The sequence below is a fragment of the Microtus ochrogaster genome, chromosome 15, assembly GCF_000317375.1.
Source record: "Microtus ochrogaster isolate Prairie Vole_2 chromosome 15, MicOch1.0, whole genome shotgun sequence".
Lineage (NCBI taxonomy): Eukaryota > Metazoa > Chordata > Mammalia > Rodentia > Cricetidae > Microtus > Microtus ochrogaster.
Genome location: NC_022017.1, coordinates 38612867 through 38628493, shown reverse-complemented (window position 1 = coordinate 38628493; position 15627 = coordinate 38612867). Strand labels below are relative to the sequence as shown.

General features: G+C 36.7%; 1 protein-coding gene across 6 annotated transcripts in view; it reads right to left on the bottom strand.

Annotated features, from left to right (window-relative positions):
* Positions 1-15627, bottom strand: part of Fam49b (family with sequence similarity 49 member B) — a 132124-nt gene that overhangs the window by 7250 nt on the left and 109247 nt on the right. For all 6 annotated transcript variants that reach the window (XM_005354553.2, XM_013348942.2, XM_026782488.1 and 3 more), the window contains 7 exons: positions 10295-10416; positions 8753-8858; positions 6463-6599; positions 5361-5438; positions 3148-3264; positions 2167-2246; positions 990-1116 (listed from right to left, as the gene is read on the bottom strand). In XM_005354553.2, the coding sequence (XP_005354610.1) occupies positions 990-1116; positions 2167-2246; positions 3148-3264; positions 5361-5438; positions 6463-6599; positions 8753-8858; positions 10295-10416 (767 nt within the window). The remainder of the gene's footprint in view (positions 1-989; positions 1117-2166; positions 2247-3147; positions 3265-5360; positions 5439-6462; positions 6600-8752; positions 8859-10294; positions 10417-15627) is intronic.

Genomic DNA, 15627 nt, shown 5'->3' with positions numbered 1-15627 from the left:
GGGCAAACAGGAATCTTGTAGCGCTGAGAAGGGAGCTAGGGAATCCAGATGATTCAGGTAGGACTGACAGGCAATCAGCAGGGACTTCTACAGGCTACTCATAGGTAGACAAACTCAATAAAGATGATAGGTATTTCAAGATCAGCCTGGTTGTCCTGAAAAGCATGGCCACAAAGACTGGAAAGAAGAGATGTGGGTTTAGCCTCATTCTACCACTTCCTAGCAATCGTATTACTTAATCTCCTACAGTGAAGCTGCTCGAGTGAAGGGGAAATTCTAGAACAATGTTCACAGGCACACAGGAACAATGTAAATTGTGGGACATAGTTACCACACAAGTAGCTAACGCTAACTCATTTTTCTTTATATAAAACAGATGCATATAAAAACTAGCAATCCATAATTCAAATCTAAAGTGCCAAGAGCTTGAAGTAGTAATAAAAGGGGGACTATCAGATAATCCCCACCAAACCTAGTTAGAATGCTGATGCTCAAGAGTGACCAGAAAAACTACAGGTAAAGAAACGAGAAAAACATTTCATTTTTAATAGGAACTTCCAGGCAGATATGGAAAGTAGAAACCAGTCATAAACTATGATGATTGGGAAAAGGAAAGAAAAACACAGAATCTTCCAGTTTTCTTAAAAAGGTATCAATGCTGATTTTTAATATATATTCCAAAATAAACCTTATCTTTGGTTATTAGCCCGAGGATATGATTAGAAAATATATGTAATTACTAGAGATATGACAAAAAATACTAAAAATTATCATTCAGTCACCTATCAGTAACATTACATTCAATCACCTAACACACCTGCATATTAACTAGCAACCAGAAATACAGGACAGTGGAGAAGAAGGAATTCCAACTGTATCACAAACTAGGGTTGGAGATTGTCAGTCCAGCCTGCAACTCTTTAAATAAAACCTTATCATTTCCATGCATGAAAATAGTTCGCAATCATATCAAACAATATGCAACTTACATCAATTTTGGAAGTTTTGGCAAATGCTCCCACTGGATGGACGTGGTCATAGAGTATTATGACACCCACCATTACCCTCAAGCAGAATGATACTGTCTCTTCATTGGTAAATCTGCTTCTGTATTCCCTGGAGGGCAGAAGATTTGTATGGATAAACACATCATAAAGTGTACAATGAACTGATTATACCTGCACGCAATCCTGACTACTTCAATCTCTGAAGAGACACCAATATTACCCCTTCTCCACAAGTGAGAGGAAATAGATGTGGTAAAGACTTTCCACCCACATATTGTGGTCCCCACATTTGCACCAGAGAATTATGTTACTTCTTCTACAATTTTAGAGAAAGCCAAAGTAGCCCTAAAGTAAGATTTTGGGGCTGGGTGCTTAAGTTACTAGCTCAATGGAGCATGTAAGTTTTCTATTTTATGGGTATCTTGATTTAAACACACTATTAGAGGATTCAGTTTGCTATTTTATGGGTATCTTGATTTAAACACACTATTCGAGGATTCAATCATATTCTCTAATTTAGAAAAAAAGGTAGCAGGAAACCAAACTCAGAATGGGAACACTGTGATCCAGCAGGGGGTGGGTAGGTATGATGTACCCTTTCATTTCCTGGACCCCATTCCCTTACACAGGAGAAAAGCGTGGGAGGTGTTTGTCCTCCTGCTGCATGAGTCATTCACCAACACAATGTAAAGAAGAGCACTTTGGGAAATGAGTGCTGCAAAAAACAAAAGTTCTCTAGTAAAAACCATATCTTATTCAAGAATCCAAGACACATTCTTTCTGGTGCTGATAGGAAAATTATACGTATCACAAATGCCATCAGGTAATTCAGGTTTGTGAGGGAACAAGGACAAACTGATTTAATCTGAGAACATGTGGAAAATAGAATATAATTACAGTCCTCTGAAAGGGACACTTCCCTATCCCTAACCCAAAATCAGGATATTCAGTTCTGACAATAATAAACTTATTGTGGTACCCAGAGTCCAAATTTATGGTTCAAAAAGAAATGCATTTTAACTTTGTACACTTTTCAACATTTGAAGGTTAGGATAAAATTCATTTCTTTCCACACAGAAATGTTTGTATTTGGATGTGTTTTGAAATACCAGTCACTTCATCAGTTTTGCCAAAGTGAAAAAGATCAGCTAATACTCACGGTGTCTCCAGCATGACTCTGCATACACTTGCCATGGTGCTTAAACAATCTGTGGTATTTTCTATTGGTAAATTTTTATTCTATAAAGTGTACAGAGAACAAAAGAAATAAGTAAAGGTGAAAAACTTTTCATTTAGTGATTTAAAAATTAATAGAATCTCCCAAACAAACAAATGATCTGGCCTGGCTCCTGTTTCTAATTTCCTAAGCCAATAACCGTGATTCTAATCACTATTCCATGATCAGGGAATAGAGCCATGCACAATACAGACAAGACCCTGCTGCCCTCAAAAAAGAGTAAGCACAACCTTGTAAACACAGGAGATGGGGGGGGGGTCTAAGATATTGAGTTTAATCTGAAGGTACTTGGAAGTTTGATTTATTTCATTAATTTTATATATGGTACGTGGGTACTCTCTTGTGCATGTGTGGAGGTCAAGAGAAACCGTGCTAGTCTTTTCTCTCCTACTATTCAAGTCCAGGAAACAAATTCAAATCATCAGGCTTGATGGCAGGCCATCTCTCCAGGCCATGGAAAACACTTTAAGCAGAAGAAAAAGGACTAGCGTGGAATAAGAGCAGAGACAAGAGTGGTAAGAGGGTGGCAATCAGATCTGGTTTGTAGCAGGGTTAAGTTTTCATAAACATGATGTACTTTAGAGGATCCAGCAGAGTGATCTGTGGGACAGATGAAAGCAGTGCAAAAAGGAACTTAAAATTGTCATCCCTGAGACTCTGACTTGTACCAGTGCCATTATTAACTGAGAAAGACAGGAGAACGGGGAGGGTCAGAAAAGGCAACGCCATCGTGGCAATGCTCAAAGTACCCCAGAGTGACTGCAAGCAAGTGGGCAGCTGTGCCCAAGCAGGTCTCCTAGGTGCCAGTCTAAGGATGGTACTTGAATCACAGCACTGCGGAGGTCATCGCATCTGCAGTGAGTGGGACAGCATCAATGCACAGAAAGGTCTGCAGCAACTCACCTCTGACACAAATTTTGTTGTTGCATCACTTAAGGTTTTCAGCATTGGAGTGGCCTCAGCATAAAACAAAGACATTCGATTTGCCAATTCATTATTTACTTCATTTTCTCCTTCTGCCTGTGTGGAAATCACTTGACATTAATTCCCAAATTATTATATGTGATGACATACATGAAAGATCCAAGAATATCTACTTTATTAAACCAATCTAATAAATACCTTTAAATTTAAGTTCAGACCTTCAAATACTACTTAAATACTCTTTACAATAAATAGACTGCAAATAATATTAAACAATTTTTAAGAAAGAACTATCCACTAAAGTACATTAAGAACTGTAAATGCTGGATGGGACACCTTACTACACAAGAGACTGTTCAAAGGCTCTTGAAGACAAAAGGACAGTAATGAAATTATATCTTGTGTTTCACTACAAACATAAAGGACCCACTCAATACCATGATAAAAAATGGACAGCAGAAGAAGGGAAGGGACCTAGAAGAAAAAGGGGAGGACTGATGAAGACTTGGGTTTTTACAAGTGACAATGTGTGTGTGTATGCATATATGCACATATATACACACACATTGTATACACATACACACACAAGGTATTTCTATTGGCAGAAGGAAAATACATTTTTAATTGACTTAGAGCACATTCTGATATATCCAGTGTAATAGAACTAGTGGAAATTAAAGTAGAAGCAGGGACTGTAGAGGACCTTAAATGCTACTTTAAATTAGCACTTTCCTTAGAAATAGGAAGCCATTTCAAGTATAAAAAGGAGTAGCAAGTAAATGTCTTTAAAAAAAACAAAAACAAAAACAACCCACAATAGTAGGCAGACAGTTCCAAAAGGCCAGAAAAGAAATTATGCTGCTAGCCAGGCAGTGGTGGCACATGCCTTTAACAACAGCACTTGGAAGGCAGAGGCAGGTGGATCTCTGTGAGTTCGAGGGCAGCCTGGTCTAAAAGAGCTAGTTCCAAGGTAGGCTCCAAAACCTACAGAGAAACCCTGCCTCTACTCCCCCACCCCCCAAATATGTTGCTACAAAGTAACTGAAAGAGAGAGGGAGATGAGTTCTGAAGTGAAGAGAAAAAGAAGGAGAAAAAAAAGCAAGAAGGGCAAGACTCTGAGACTTCGCACTGAGAACTACTGGTTTTGTACCTAATTACCGAGAGTGTAAACCAGCTGAAGATCTCTCTACTGTGCATGGCCTCTTGAGTAGTGATAGTTAAGAAGGTAAAAGACTGAGTGCTGTTTTGATTTACAGGGTGGTTATTAAAATAGTTAAGAAGGTAAAAGACTGAGTGTTGTTTTGATTTACAGGGTGGTTATTAAAAACAGACACTGTGATTCACTTCTCACTAGGCAGTTTGTATAAATCCCAACTGTTGTAAAGAACAGAGAAACCCTTTAGTGCTGGCCTGGTGCCCATTTTACAACAACCACTTCATAGAAGTTTTGCGTATCAATAAAGACACAAATTACCACAATCTGGGTCCCCTAAAAATGACGCTGTATTTTCTTCATGTGTAATTTACTGAAAGTAGAAAAAAGTACTAAACAGTTTAGGAGGATAGGAAGAGATTAGCAGCCTAAGAGAGGAACTATGCTGCCAAGACAAAGGCCCAGAAATGACTTCCTCATCAGTAGGAAGCAGATGTGCTAATAATGGTCCATGATCTCAAGCACCCCTCTTGCAACTGGCATTTAGTTTCCTCATTTCGTATCAGTCTTCCTCAGGATTCATCCTTCTAACCATAAACATTCATGTAAAAATTTCTTTTCGGCTAAATAAGAATATACAAAGAGATTTAAAGTACCATTGTTATAAAAGAAAACACAATTTACTAAAGTGGTTGCGGAAATTAAAGGCAGTAGAAAAAAGAATGCATACTATATGGTTTGCTATAGTTTGAGCTCTTCACTCACAGCTATGGTTACTGATGATTACTAGCTTTAATATAAGCTTTAACAATCTGGGCATGGTGATGCACACCTTTAATCCCACCACTTGGGAGGCAGAGGCTGGTGGATTTCAGTGGGGTCTAGGACAGCCAGTGCTATGTAGAGACCCTAACACAAACAAACAAACAAACAAACAAACAAACAACCATCTGGTGAGTGGATGGATGAATGAACAAAAGGAAGAATAAAATCAGGTTATTCTTACCGCCACTAAACCTAATTCAAAACATAATCTTACCGGGACATTATTAATTCTCATTCGACTCAACGTTCTTCTATAGTAGCTGAAGTCATTCTGTATGGCAGGATTTGTCATCTAAAGAGGGAGGACATGTATGAAAGAACACTCTTATATATGAAGGACAACTGTTATATACTAAATGCTAATGGAAACTAAGTGAACTGGTAGCTTAACATTCCTATATAATTTTAACAACTATCTGGTATACTAAAGAAAGTGTGAAATATTTATTGAATTCTTCAATGTATTTTTCCCTTTGAGACAAGGTCTTAGTAGGTATTCCATGCTAACCTTGAATGAATAGAGTCCTTCAGACCTCTGACTCCCCAAGTGCTGAGACTAAAGGTGTATGCCACCACACTGTAGCATTCTTGCTAACCATAAAACTATTTTTTTTGCTAACCACAGACTATTTTTTTAATTGTAAAGGCATTATACATTCCTCCTTTTCAATAATTTTAGGTAATATCTTAAATGCCTGTTTGTCAAAAATATTGATACTACAAACAAAAAAGTGAATGTAAGGGTACTTGTTTTGAATAATACAGGGCATTTCTCCAACAGACTAAATATTTACATACAAATCCTTTGTGTCCAAAGTATTAATAGTAGAGAATTTACAGTTGTTATAATATAATATGAAATAACACAGTTGGAAACATTAACTCTTCCATTTTCTAGAAAAGGTACTTAAGGTCTTCAATAACCAAAGGTCTCATAATTTGAACTCAGGGCTCCAGGCAAAAAATACAGTGCTGTTTTTAAGATTTGCCCTGTATAGCAACATGGGATTTATGGGTATAAACCCTACAAAGAGAGGACAAGAGTGAAGGGGAAAAGTGGCAAGGAAAGGAGAAAAAAATTAAGTTTTGTATTAAAAAATAAAAAGGTAAACTAGACAAAGAGGAAACAGAAACCATCAGAGAAGCAGCTGGGATTCCTTGCTGTTCTTTACAGCAAGAACAATGACTCCTGGATACTTTATTGGACGCTAAGAGCTACTATTATCTAGCTCTCCAATTGGGCAGAAATCACTTAAACACAAGTTAACAAGGCTTCTCCCACTACTACTCACTGAAAACCATAAAAACTGCACTACCTTGAGTTCATCAAACCGGAGTGTGAAGTGAAGAATCTCTGCAAACTGTTTAGCAAGAGCCTGCTCTCGCTCTAGATGCTGGGTGGGGGAGTACGGCGTACTAGTCAAGGCTCCCAGAAGGCCTCTTAATGCTGCTTCTAATGAAAAGAAGATAAAGATGTTAAGTTATCAGGGAGTTCAATTCCCAACCAACATTCAGATACAAACACACTCTCCCTCTCTCCTGCTATAACCAAGACAAATCTACACCTTGTCATCACTAATACTGCATACACTCAAACTGTCTACTACAGTTTAATGAAAACCTTACAAGAACTAATTCAACAAACTCAGATTCAAAATGATGCATAGTATCAACCTGAACTACACACCAAGAGCACAGGGTGAACAGCACTGTGTCTCTCATCTGTAGCATCCTGAGCATCCTGAAGTTAACCCTGAAACCCAATCAAATGTGGGCAAATACTAATTTTTTTCTTTAACATTCTGTCACAGCAAATTTTTATGGTTTTCTTCTGTTCTAAAGGCTTCCACACTTTGCTGTCTAGTGACAGTAACATACATGTGGAAAAGTAAAGGGAAAACCCAATGCCTCCACCCAAACTGACTCCACATCCACTCTTGTACCTTGTAAGCACACATAACCTCACATTCCAGTCTTTACACTGCAGAGAAGGTAGGGCTTTAACATGGAAAACTGATGATGTCATTATCCAGCTTGAAAAGCTGTCTAGCTAGAGCAAGATGGGGACAATATGACCACAAGAGGAAGTCCCAGCAAAGAGTTTTCCTTTTGGAGACAGCTGTCACTGACTCCTACCATTCTCAAACACCAGACCTTGAGTTATCAGAAGAAAACCCAAAGGATATGACTGGTGGGTAAGAGGGCCATAGACATGACAAGGTCAGCACATAGAACACAATTACTTAAATGCTTTAGCTTTCAGCAGGCTGGCGGTGTAACTCAGTTTTGATAGTGCTTTGCCTAGCAGGCATGAGGCCATTGGTTCAATTCCCAGTACCACATACACCTGGCATACTTGCTTGCCTTAGCACTGAGGAAGTAGAAGCAGGAAAATCACAGGTCCAGGAACACAGTGAGGGCTTGGGGGTGTGGGGTAGGGTGGGGAGCACACAATTCTCTGGAGGCAAAGACAGGCAGCTATCTATGAGTTCAATGTTAGCCTGGTTTACATAGTGAAAACATAACTCTTCCACTCCCATCAAGGCCAAAGCCAAGAGACCAAAACAGCTGCAGCAGAATGTGAGCATCTCAACTTCAAAGGAGGCTAAGTACTAATGGCGTAAGAAAAAGTCTAAATATATAGTAGTCAAAATAACTAAAATGAAAAGACCTAAGCTTACAAAGGTTACAGAGGATGCAAAAACTACAGACCACAGAGATACTCTGACTAAAAGGCAAATAACTGAAAAAAAACTGTCATGCTTGGGAAAATAAACTATAACTAAAACTTATAGTAAGAAATATTCGGTGCACAAAAATGATTCAGATATCCAGATCCCACAGAAAAGCCAAGCATGGTGGCTGGCATATGCCTGTAACTCCAGTGCTGGGGTAGATACAGGCTGATCCCTGAAGTTTCTTGGCCAATCAGTTTAGCCTAAAGGATAAGCTTCTAGTTCAGTAAGACCATGTCTCAAAAAATAAGATGCAAAAGTAATCACTAAAAGTCAGTCCAACAACCTTTGGCCTCCAAACACACATGTGCACTTGTGCATACACACACAGTTTCAAAAAAGATTTACTATTACAAATATTTCTCCAATTCGTGTCTCTTTTTATCATGTTTATCCTAAGAGTTAGGATATCTCACAGTGACAAGCACTTGCCTACCAAACACCAGGCCCTAGGTTCTACCCTAATATGAGGGATAGGGCTCCTATCAGTCTGTCATCAGACTCCTGGATTATTTTAGTCTATGTTTTTAGAATTACCTGGGAAAGGACTTTCTATAGGTATGGAGACCAATTCATCCATGTGGTTTCTTATACTGAGACCCTTAAGCATGCAAAACAATCAGATTTCCTTCTACAAATCACAACTTGCTGAGAAAAATGGTCTAAACAATTCAAAGATCTGGGGCTAAGGACATTAGAAATACATTAGCACGTGCTCATATACATCCTGCCTTACATGCACAACAGATACACAGCCAAATTCAGTACTGTGATCACAAAATCTTCTAAAAAAAATCCTGGACCTAATAAACACATTTTATAAATTAACATTTTTAATAACAAAGTAAACATTACAAGGTTTTAAACTTACCTAGCCTCTGAGAAAATTCATAAAATTTCTTTAATTTGCCTACTAGTGGCACAACTGCACCCCACGCCTTTTCTTGCAACTTCTCATCTGCTGGATGCTGGATTGCCTTTCAAAATCCAAGAAACAAAAAAGTTAAGATTTATAAAATCATAATATTCTTTCTTATATTAAGGCAAAGTTTTACCAAATGAAGGAGATCCTGATATTTAAAATATAGATATAATGAGAGACCCAGGAATTGAGTTTGGACTTTCTCAACTCCCAAAGTTTTTCCCCAATAGATGCAATATAATAATAAAATAAACTCTATTTGTTAACATATTACTTCTTGGTGTCATTTAGATCCACAGAAGGAAAATATTTTATACTATTTCCTCTATTGCAGAGATACTCTTGGTATGTCTTCAAGAAGGAACAAAGTTAAGACAATAAATGAAGACACCAATCCTGGCAAAGGGCCAGGAAGTCTTAACTCAAATTGCACAGTCCACACCAGTTCTAAGAGACCTGGCCAACATGAACCTGAAAAATGCAATTTAGAAATACTGTAAATACTAATTGTTTAGAAATAAGATCTTTTTCTGAATTACAAGTTTTCTAAGGCTTCCTGCCTGAGTAAGAGGACAAATAAAGCAGCTTCAGCTCTGAAGGGGAGGAAACCAAAACAGAGCTAGGGAGGGACCCCAAATACACAAAGTTCTGCCAACATTAGTCCTTCAAATCATCATGCAGTCTCTTTAGAGTGTTCCTGGGGGAATGAATTTTCTGACTTTTACCTTTCTTTTGCTTACAGATGCTTTCTTAATCCTTTACAAAACTCAATGTGGCTTTTCCCAACAACTTGCTTTGCCTTCTCTAACACTTTAAATAACCCAAATCCACTACCTGAAAGAAAAACATCTGTAACTATGGCAGGAGCTGCCTATAGGGTCACCAGAAGTGACAAGTTTTGTTTCCCCCAAGGCACTAGTACTGAAATATATCACAAAACAAAACACAAAAACAAAAATCAAGAAAGCAAAATAAGAATAAACTCAGATTTTAAAATGTTGTGAATAAATTGAGCGCAAATAAATAAATGAGCTGTGTCTTAGTAACTCACTAATAAACATTTCTTTAGCATTTTTAATTTCAAGGTCCTACTATGTATGTATGTAGTCCAGACTGCCCAAGATCATCTTGGTGCTTTCAATTTCTCCTAGAAAGTTTAGGAGTTGAAAACTAGACTGGTAGAAGCCAGAAAGTTCTATGCTTTTCTACAAGAGGAAAGCATAAATAGTTCCCAAGAGAAAACATTTTCATGTGTGACCTTAACGAACAGAGATGTCATTATCTATTACATATGGGTAGCCAACATTTCCCTTTTATAATACCCCTCTGCCCATGGATCACTGCAACCACTTTTGAAATAAAGCCAAGTGATTTTTCAAATATAATACTTTCCATGACAAGCAAGTCCAGAAAATGATAAAGAGTAAGCCCAAGTGACACCCAGTCAATTCACCTTTACTGAAAAGTGCCTATAATAACTGTAAACTTTACCTCTCGTATTTCGTGGCCAGCTCCTCTGTATGACTGCAAGTCCTCCAAGATGCCTTCTGCATCTTTTAATACTACATTCACCTGATTATATATTTCCTTTTCAGACTCTGTGGGCTGGGCATCTAAACAGCATGAAAGTACAAGAAAATTTACAGTGGCATGAATACTTTAGTACATGTATTAACTACAACAACCCAATTAACAACCAAAATTTCCAAAGATGAGTTATATTTTACGCAATGTTAATTTTGCACTTTTTAGAAGACAAAGTTAAGCTAATTTAAACTTATACAAATTATACAGAAGCCAGAGAAAAACAAATGTTACTACATAATATTTAGTTTAAGTTACAAATTATAACTTGGTACAATAAGCAAATCTGAGAATTTAAATTTAAATTGATAATATTTATAGTTTTGGTTTTAGTATGTAGTCTTACTATATAGCAGATTGGCTTTTACATATACCAGGCTGCCCTCAGACTTATAAATTTTCTGCGTCAGTCGAGTGCTGGAATTATAAAAATGCACGAGCACGCCCAGCATCTGGTATGCTTAATAATCACTTTTTGTGCTGCCTGCCTCACTGTCACTAATGATAGCAAATGAATGATCACTAGTCTATCTTAATACAGTAGAAAGGAAGCCTACCTACTAACGCCTACAGTTTAATTTTCTTACAGTTTATTTTCTTATACAGATCATTTTACTTTCAACAACTGAGGATTGCTAGGGACCATTTGAAACTATGTGAACAACTGTGATCATGTGAGGATCAAGAGGCCCAAGCTGTAGCAGTGTCACTGACCTTCTCTGTTGAGGAGTATGAAGGTCACGAGTCCTGCAGAGGAGTTTACACTACAAAACACTACAAAACTCCCGAGCAGCTGAGCTACATAAGATCAGCTTGAGCTGAGCTACAATATCAGCAGATCAAATTCTGAAATACCAAATCAAATACTAATTTTCTACATACCTAGGACTGAGGAGGAAGAAAATGAAGGAATAATTAGTTATAAAAACCATACCAGGGATACAAATATATGGGCACCTTTACCATCAGTGGTGCTAACCAGAAAACATATGTTGATAGGTGACAAAATCTGGATTTCTCTCTGTCAGACAAAAGGTAACAGAAATCCCATTTTTATAGCATGGTCATTTGTTTCAATCTAAGGAAATTTAAAATGTTTTTAATATACTCCTTTCTATTTTGAGACAAAACTGCTCAAGCAGTTTTTCATAAGCCTTTTCAGCTAGATCACATAAATTCCTACAAATAAAATACCTAAGACAACGCTATAAACTATGCTGGCAGAATTCCTCCATGCTAACATACTACTTGTGGGAGGGGGAAACCAGTCCAAATTTAAAAGATAAATTCAGACACTGTTTACCAGTAATGAAACTGGTCACTAGGTTTTGTATCTATTTGTTCCTTTACTTAGAAAATTAAAAAGAAAAACTTCACACATGAGACTAAACGTAAAGATATCTTAAAATTTATCTTTATTTTATGCCCGGGGCAAGTAATGATTCAGTTCCCTCTATTATCTGTCAACTCGTCAATAATACATAACACTTTTAAAATTAACAATCACAGTACCCAAGCTCAAATTCAATGACATAAGACAGCACTAGAGAAACAGTAAAGAAACATTCATGTGAAAAGTCAACTTTAAAAATGTGTTTGGATTTCATTCACTTATTTTAATTACTTTTAAAAAATAAAAATATAATGATTAAAAGAGGAGTAGATTAAAATATTAAAATACTGTGTCCAAAGCTACAGAAGTCCTAAAAGTAAATACTAAATTATAGATAAATGTCTAAAGTTATAAAAAATATCAGTTTGACATTTTAAGCAGTAATATTTTCACTTAGAGCTAGACCATATTTTTCAAAGCAATAATTAGGCACAATACTTTTTTTTTAAAAGCACACCATTGCCTTTATACTTATACCAGATACAGCATAGAGAAATACTTTGTACATGCAAAAATGAAAGTTCAGTACTTTCTCATGTGAATGTGGAAATTCAGACACAACATCAATAGACACATAGTTTGAAGTTATGAGGTGGGAATTCATGACAAAGGATAGTACTTTATGTATTACATATCAAAGGCATTTGTATCATTTGAAGACTAAAATATGTATTTTTGGTGTGGTCACTAGGCTAGTAACATAAAAATGTGACACTGAATTTACAGACAAATGAAACATTATCAAGTAGATTTAAATAGACCTTGTAAGTAGTTAATGACTAGCAAAGGTTTAATAAGTATCAAGCAATTTACAATAAAGGAGAAGATTCAAGTTTCCCTAAGAGGGGAAAACACCCAGCACCACACTGATCAAACATTTTTTAGACTGTCACAGGCAAGTCACACTGATAATTTTGAAAGCTGCTGAAGACTGCTGTAGAAATGGAGACAGACAGAAAAGAGCAGACAGAGAAGCACTACTTTACTGAAAGCAAACCATGCAAAGGGTGAAATACTAGGAAGGGACAAAAAATTGCAAAATAAAGCATTTCCTTCAAAAAAAAATTGGCATTATATATAATGCAACCAAGACTTGTCACTTTGATTTTTCATAGCTTTACTTATCCAAGAAAAAAAAAAAAACACTACATAGCCTGCTAACAAAACAATATCCATTTGAATGCAAAACAATGTACCTACTGAGGGAAAACATACTTATTGCTCATCAGGCTTAAATGTATATCCTGCTACATGGAAATTAAGGCATGTTCCAATTGTTCTTATTGTCTGAAGACAAAATTAAATATTTTAGTCATATCATACCAATTTCCTACTGGGTAAAGGAAGAATTCGCTAGAAGACTAGCAAAGAATCACTGAAAGTAATAACTAAATTTGGAGATACTGTTTTTTTTTTAAAAAAAAAAAAAAGAATCAAAAACTGAGCTATGAAAGGAGAAAGGAGTTAACATAATAATTACAATTGTGATAAAGAGCTTTCTGCTCCAACCTTATGCTCATTCACTCAGTAAATACTTCAACTCTATCTCCCTAAGTTCCATCAAGTTAGGGACCAAAATCTACCCTGCACCCCATTGGCACAGTATGTAAGCACAATCATAAATGAGTCTCTAGCTCTTAAGTAAAGGAGGCCATTTAACATTTGGTCACAGATTAGCTTTCAATTTTTTTTAAATGCCACCAGAATAAAGATATTTCCTAGAATAAGGCAAGAGCTACTGAAAATATGCAAGAGGTAACTGGAAAAAAATTAACATTAGCCTTAAGAGTACCAAAAAATTTAAATAAGGAAGACAGGCAACACAAAAAGATGTGAGAAGTGTATGATCCAATGGGAAGGCACTAATGACAAGCAGAAAAAGTAGATTCCATTTCTCACTTACAAATGACCATTTCTGCAAAAACTCTATTTTGATTTACCTTGATACATAAGCCAAATTTAACAAATGCTGAACTTCTAGATTGGGAATGGGCACAAAACCAAAAAGTCCCTTTTCTCCCATAAATCAGAATTTAGTGAACCATTGACATAATGGTTGCTAAAGACTCACTCTTGGAATGAGTTATTAATTAATAACCTTAGCAGTAGGTTACGTTAGGAACCAAAAGCTATACAATGCTTCTACTTTTTATTTTCTTACTTTTAAATATGCTGTCATTAGCATACCTGCTGTCAAACACTGTGGACCAATTCTGGGCTTATTATCTTATAGAACTCAAGAGGAATTACTGTATCTAAAGAATACGATGCCTCACTGAGCACAAAAGGCATCTGTCTTAAAACCACTGTGCATGCTGCTGCTTCTTTCCACTGTCCTTCCTAAAGAAGCTGTAAATATTGGAATTCACCCTGTTAATTTAATACCCAACTCCTACATCATCACCAGAAGTCTTCGAAGGTGGTGCCAAATTTACCAAATCTCACCTTCAGACCTACACTTGAGCATGTAATGTAATGTAATGAATGAAACTGTGATTCTTCACTTTTATCTAAATACTAGATAGACTAAGATCACCATGGAAGTGGTAAAAAAGTAACCTCTGCATACCTGGTACCTATTGACTAATATACAAGAGGCTAGCTCCAAGTATGCATAAACTGAAGTGTAAACCTGCAAAGGGGGTATAGGTTAAGGGAATAAACGACTTCACACAGTCTTCATTTGTATAGTAAATTATTACATACCACAAAATTATGTTTAAAATGCATGGGAATGTATAACTTGATACATTCTGATGCCCAAAGCTAGACACACAATGGCATCTATCTTAACACCACTGTGAATATTGCTACTTTTTTCCCAGTGTCCTCACTAACTGAGAAGATATGTAAAATGACTGCTGTACAGTCCAACTCTGGAGATGTGTGGGGCTGGGTCCAACCACTAAGGATGACAGGAATAATAGACCTAAACTACTGCGGTGACCTAAATATTATTCCATATATAGAAAAAAATGAAGTCCAGGACCAGAGAGATTACTCAGAGGCTAAGAGCACTGGCTGCTCTTCCAGGGGTCCTGAGTTCAATTCCCATCTACTACATGGTGGCTCACAACCATCTATAATGAGATCAGGTGCCTTCCCTCTTCTGGCATGCAGGCATACACGCAAACAGAACACTACACATAATAAATAAATCTTTGAAAGAAATAAAAAAAATAGCCCTAACTACTTATCAAATGTGAGTTTATTAACATAACAAATGAGAACTGGCAGATCAACTATGTTTGATAACCTTGATTCTGGCATGTAATAGTTTAAAAGAGGAACCATCTAATGGATTAAGGACTCCATAGTAGATTAATGATAAAATTCCCAGGCTCAAAACTGCATATTTCTTTAAAAAGAAAAAGGAGGAAAAAATGGGCAAAAATATAAAAGATAAAATTACTAGCCCACAAAAAAAACAAAAAAAAAAAACAAAAAAAAATTAATAGCCCAAAAGTGTCAGAAGCCAACAAAAATGCACCGGGGCATCTGAATTAGAAGTTGGGAGGAAATTCTAGTCTGTTACAGAGAGTCTTCATTGAGCTTTTTTTACAGTATACCAGCAAATAACAACCCAAAACTTCTATACTGGCTGTTAGAAGCAACGAACATCATATAAAATGTTCTAAGCTGGAGAGTTGACTCAGTGGTTAAGAACACTTACTGCTCTTCCAAAGGATCCAGGTTCAATTCCCAGCACCCACAAAGCAGCTCATCGCTATCTACAACTCCATTTCTGGGGGGAGGAGGCTGATGCCCTCTTCTTGTCTACACAGGCACTGCACACATGTGCACAAACACATAATGAAGGCAAAACACCCATTTTTTTTTTTTTTGG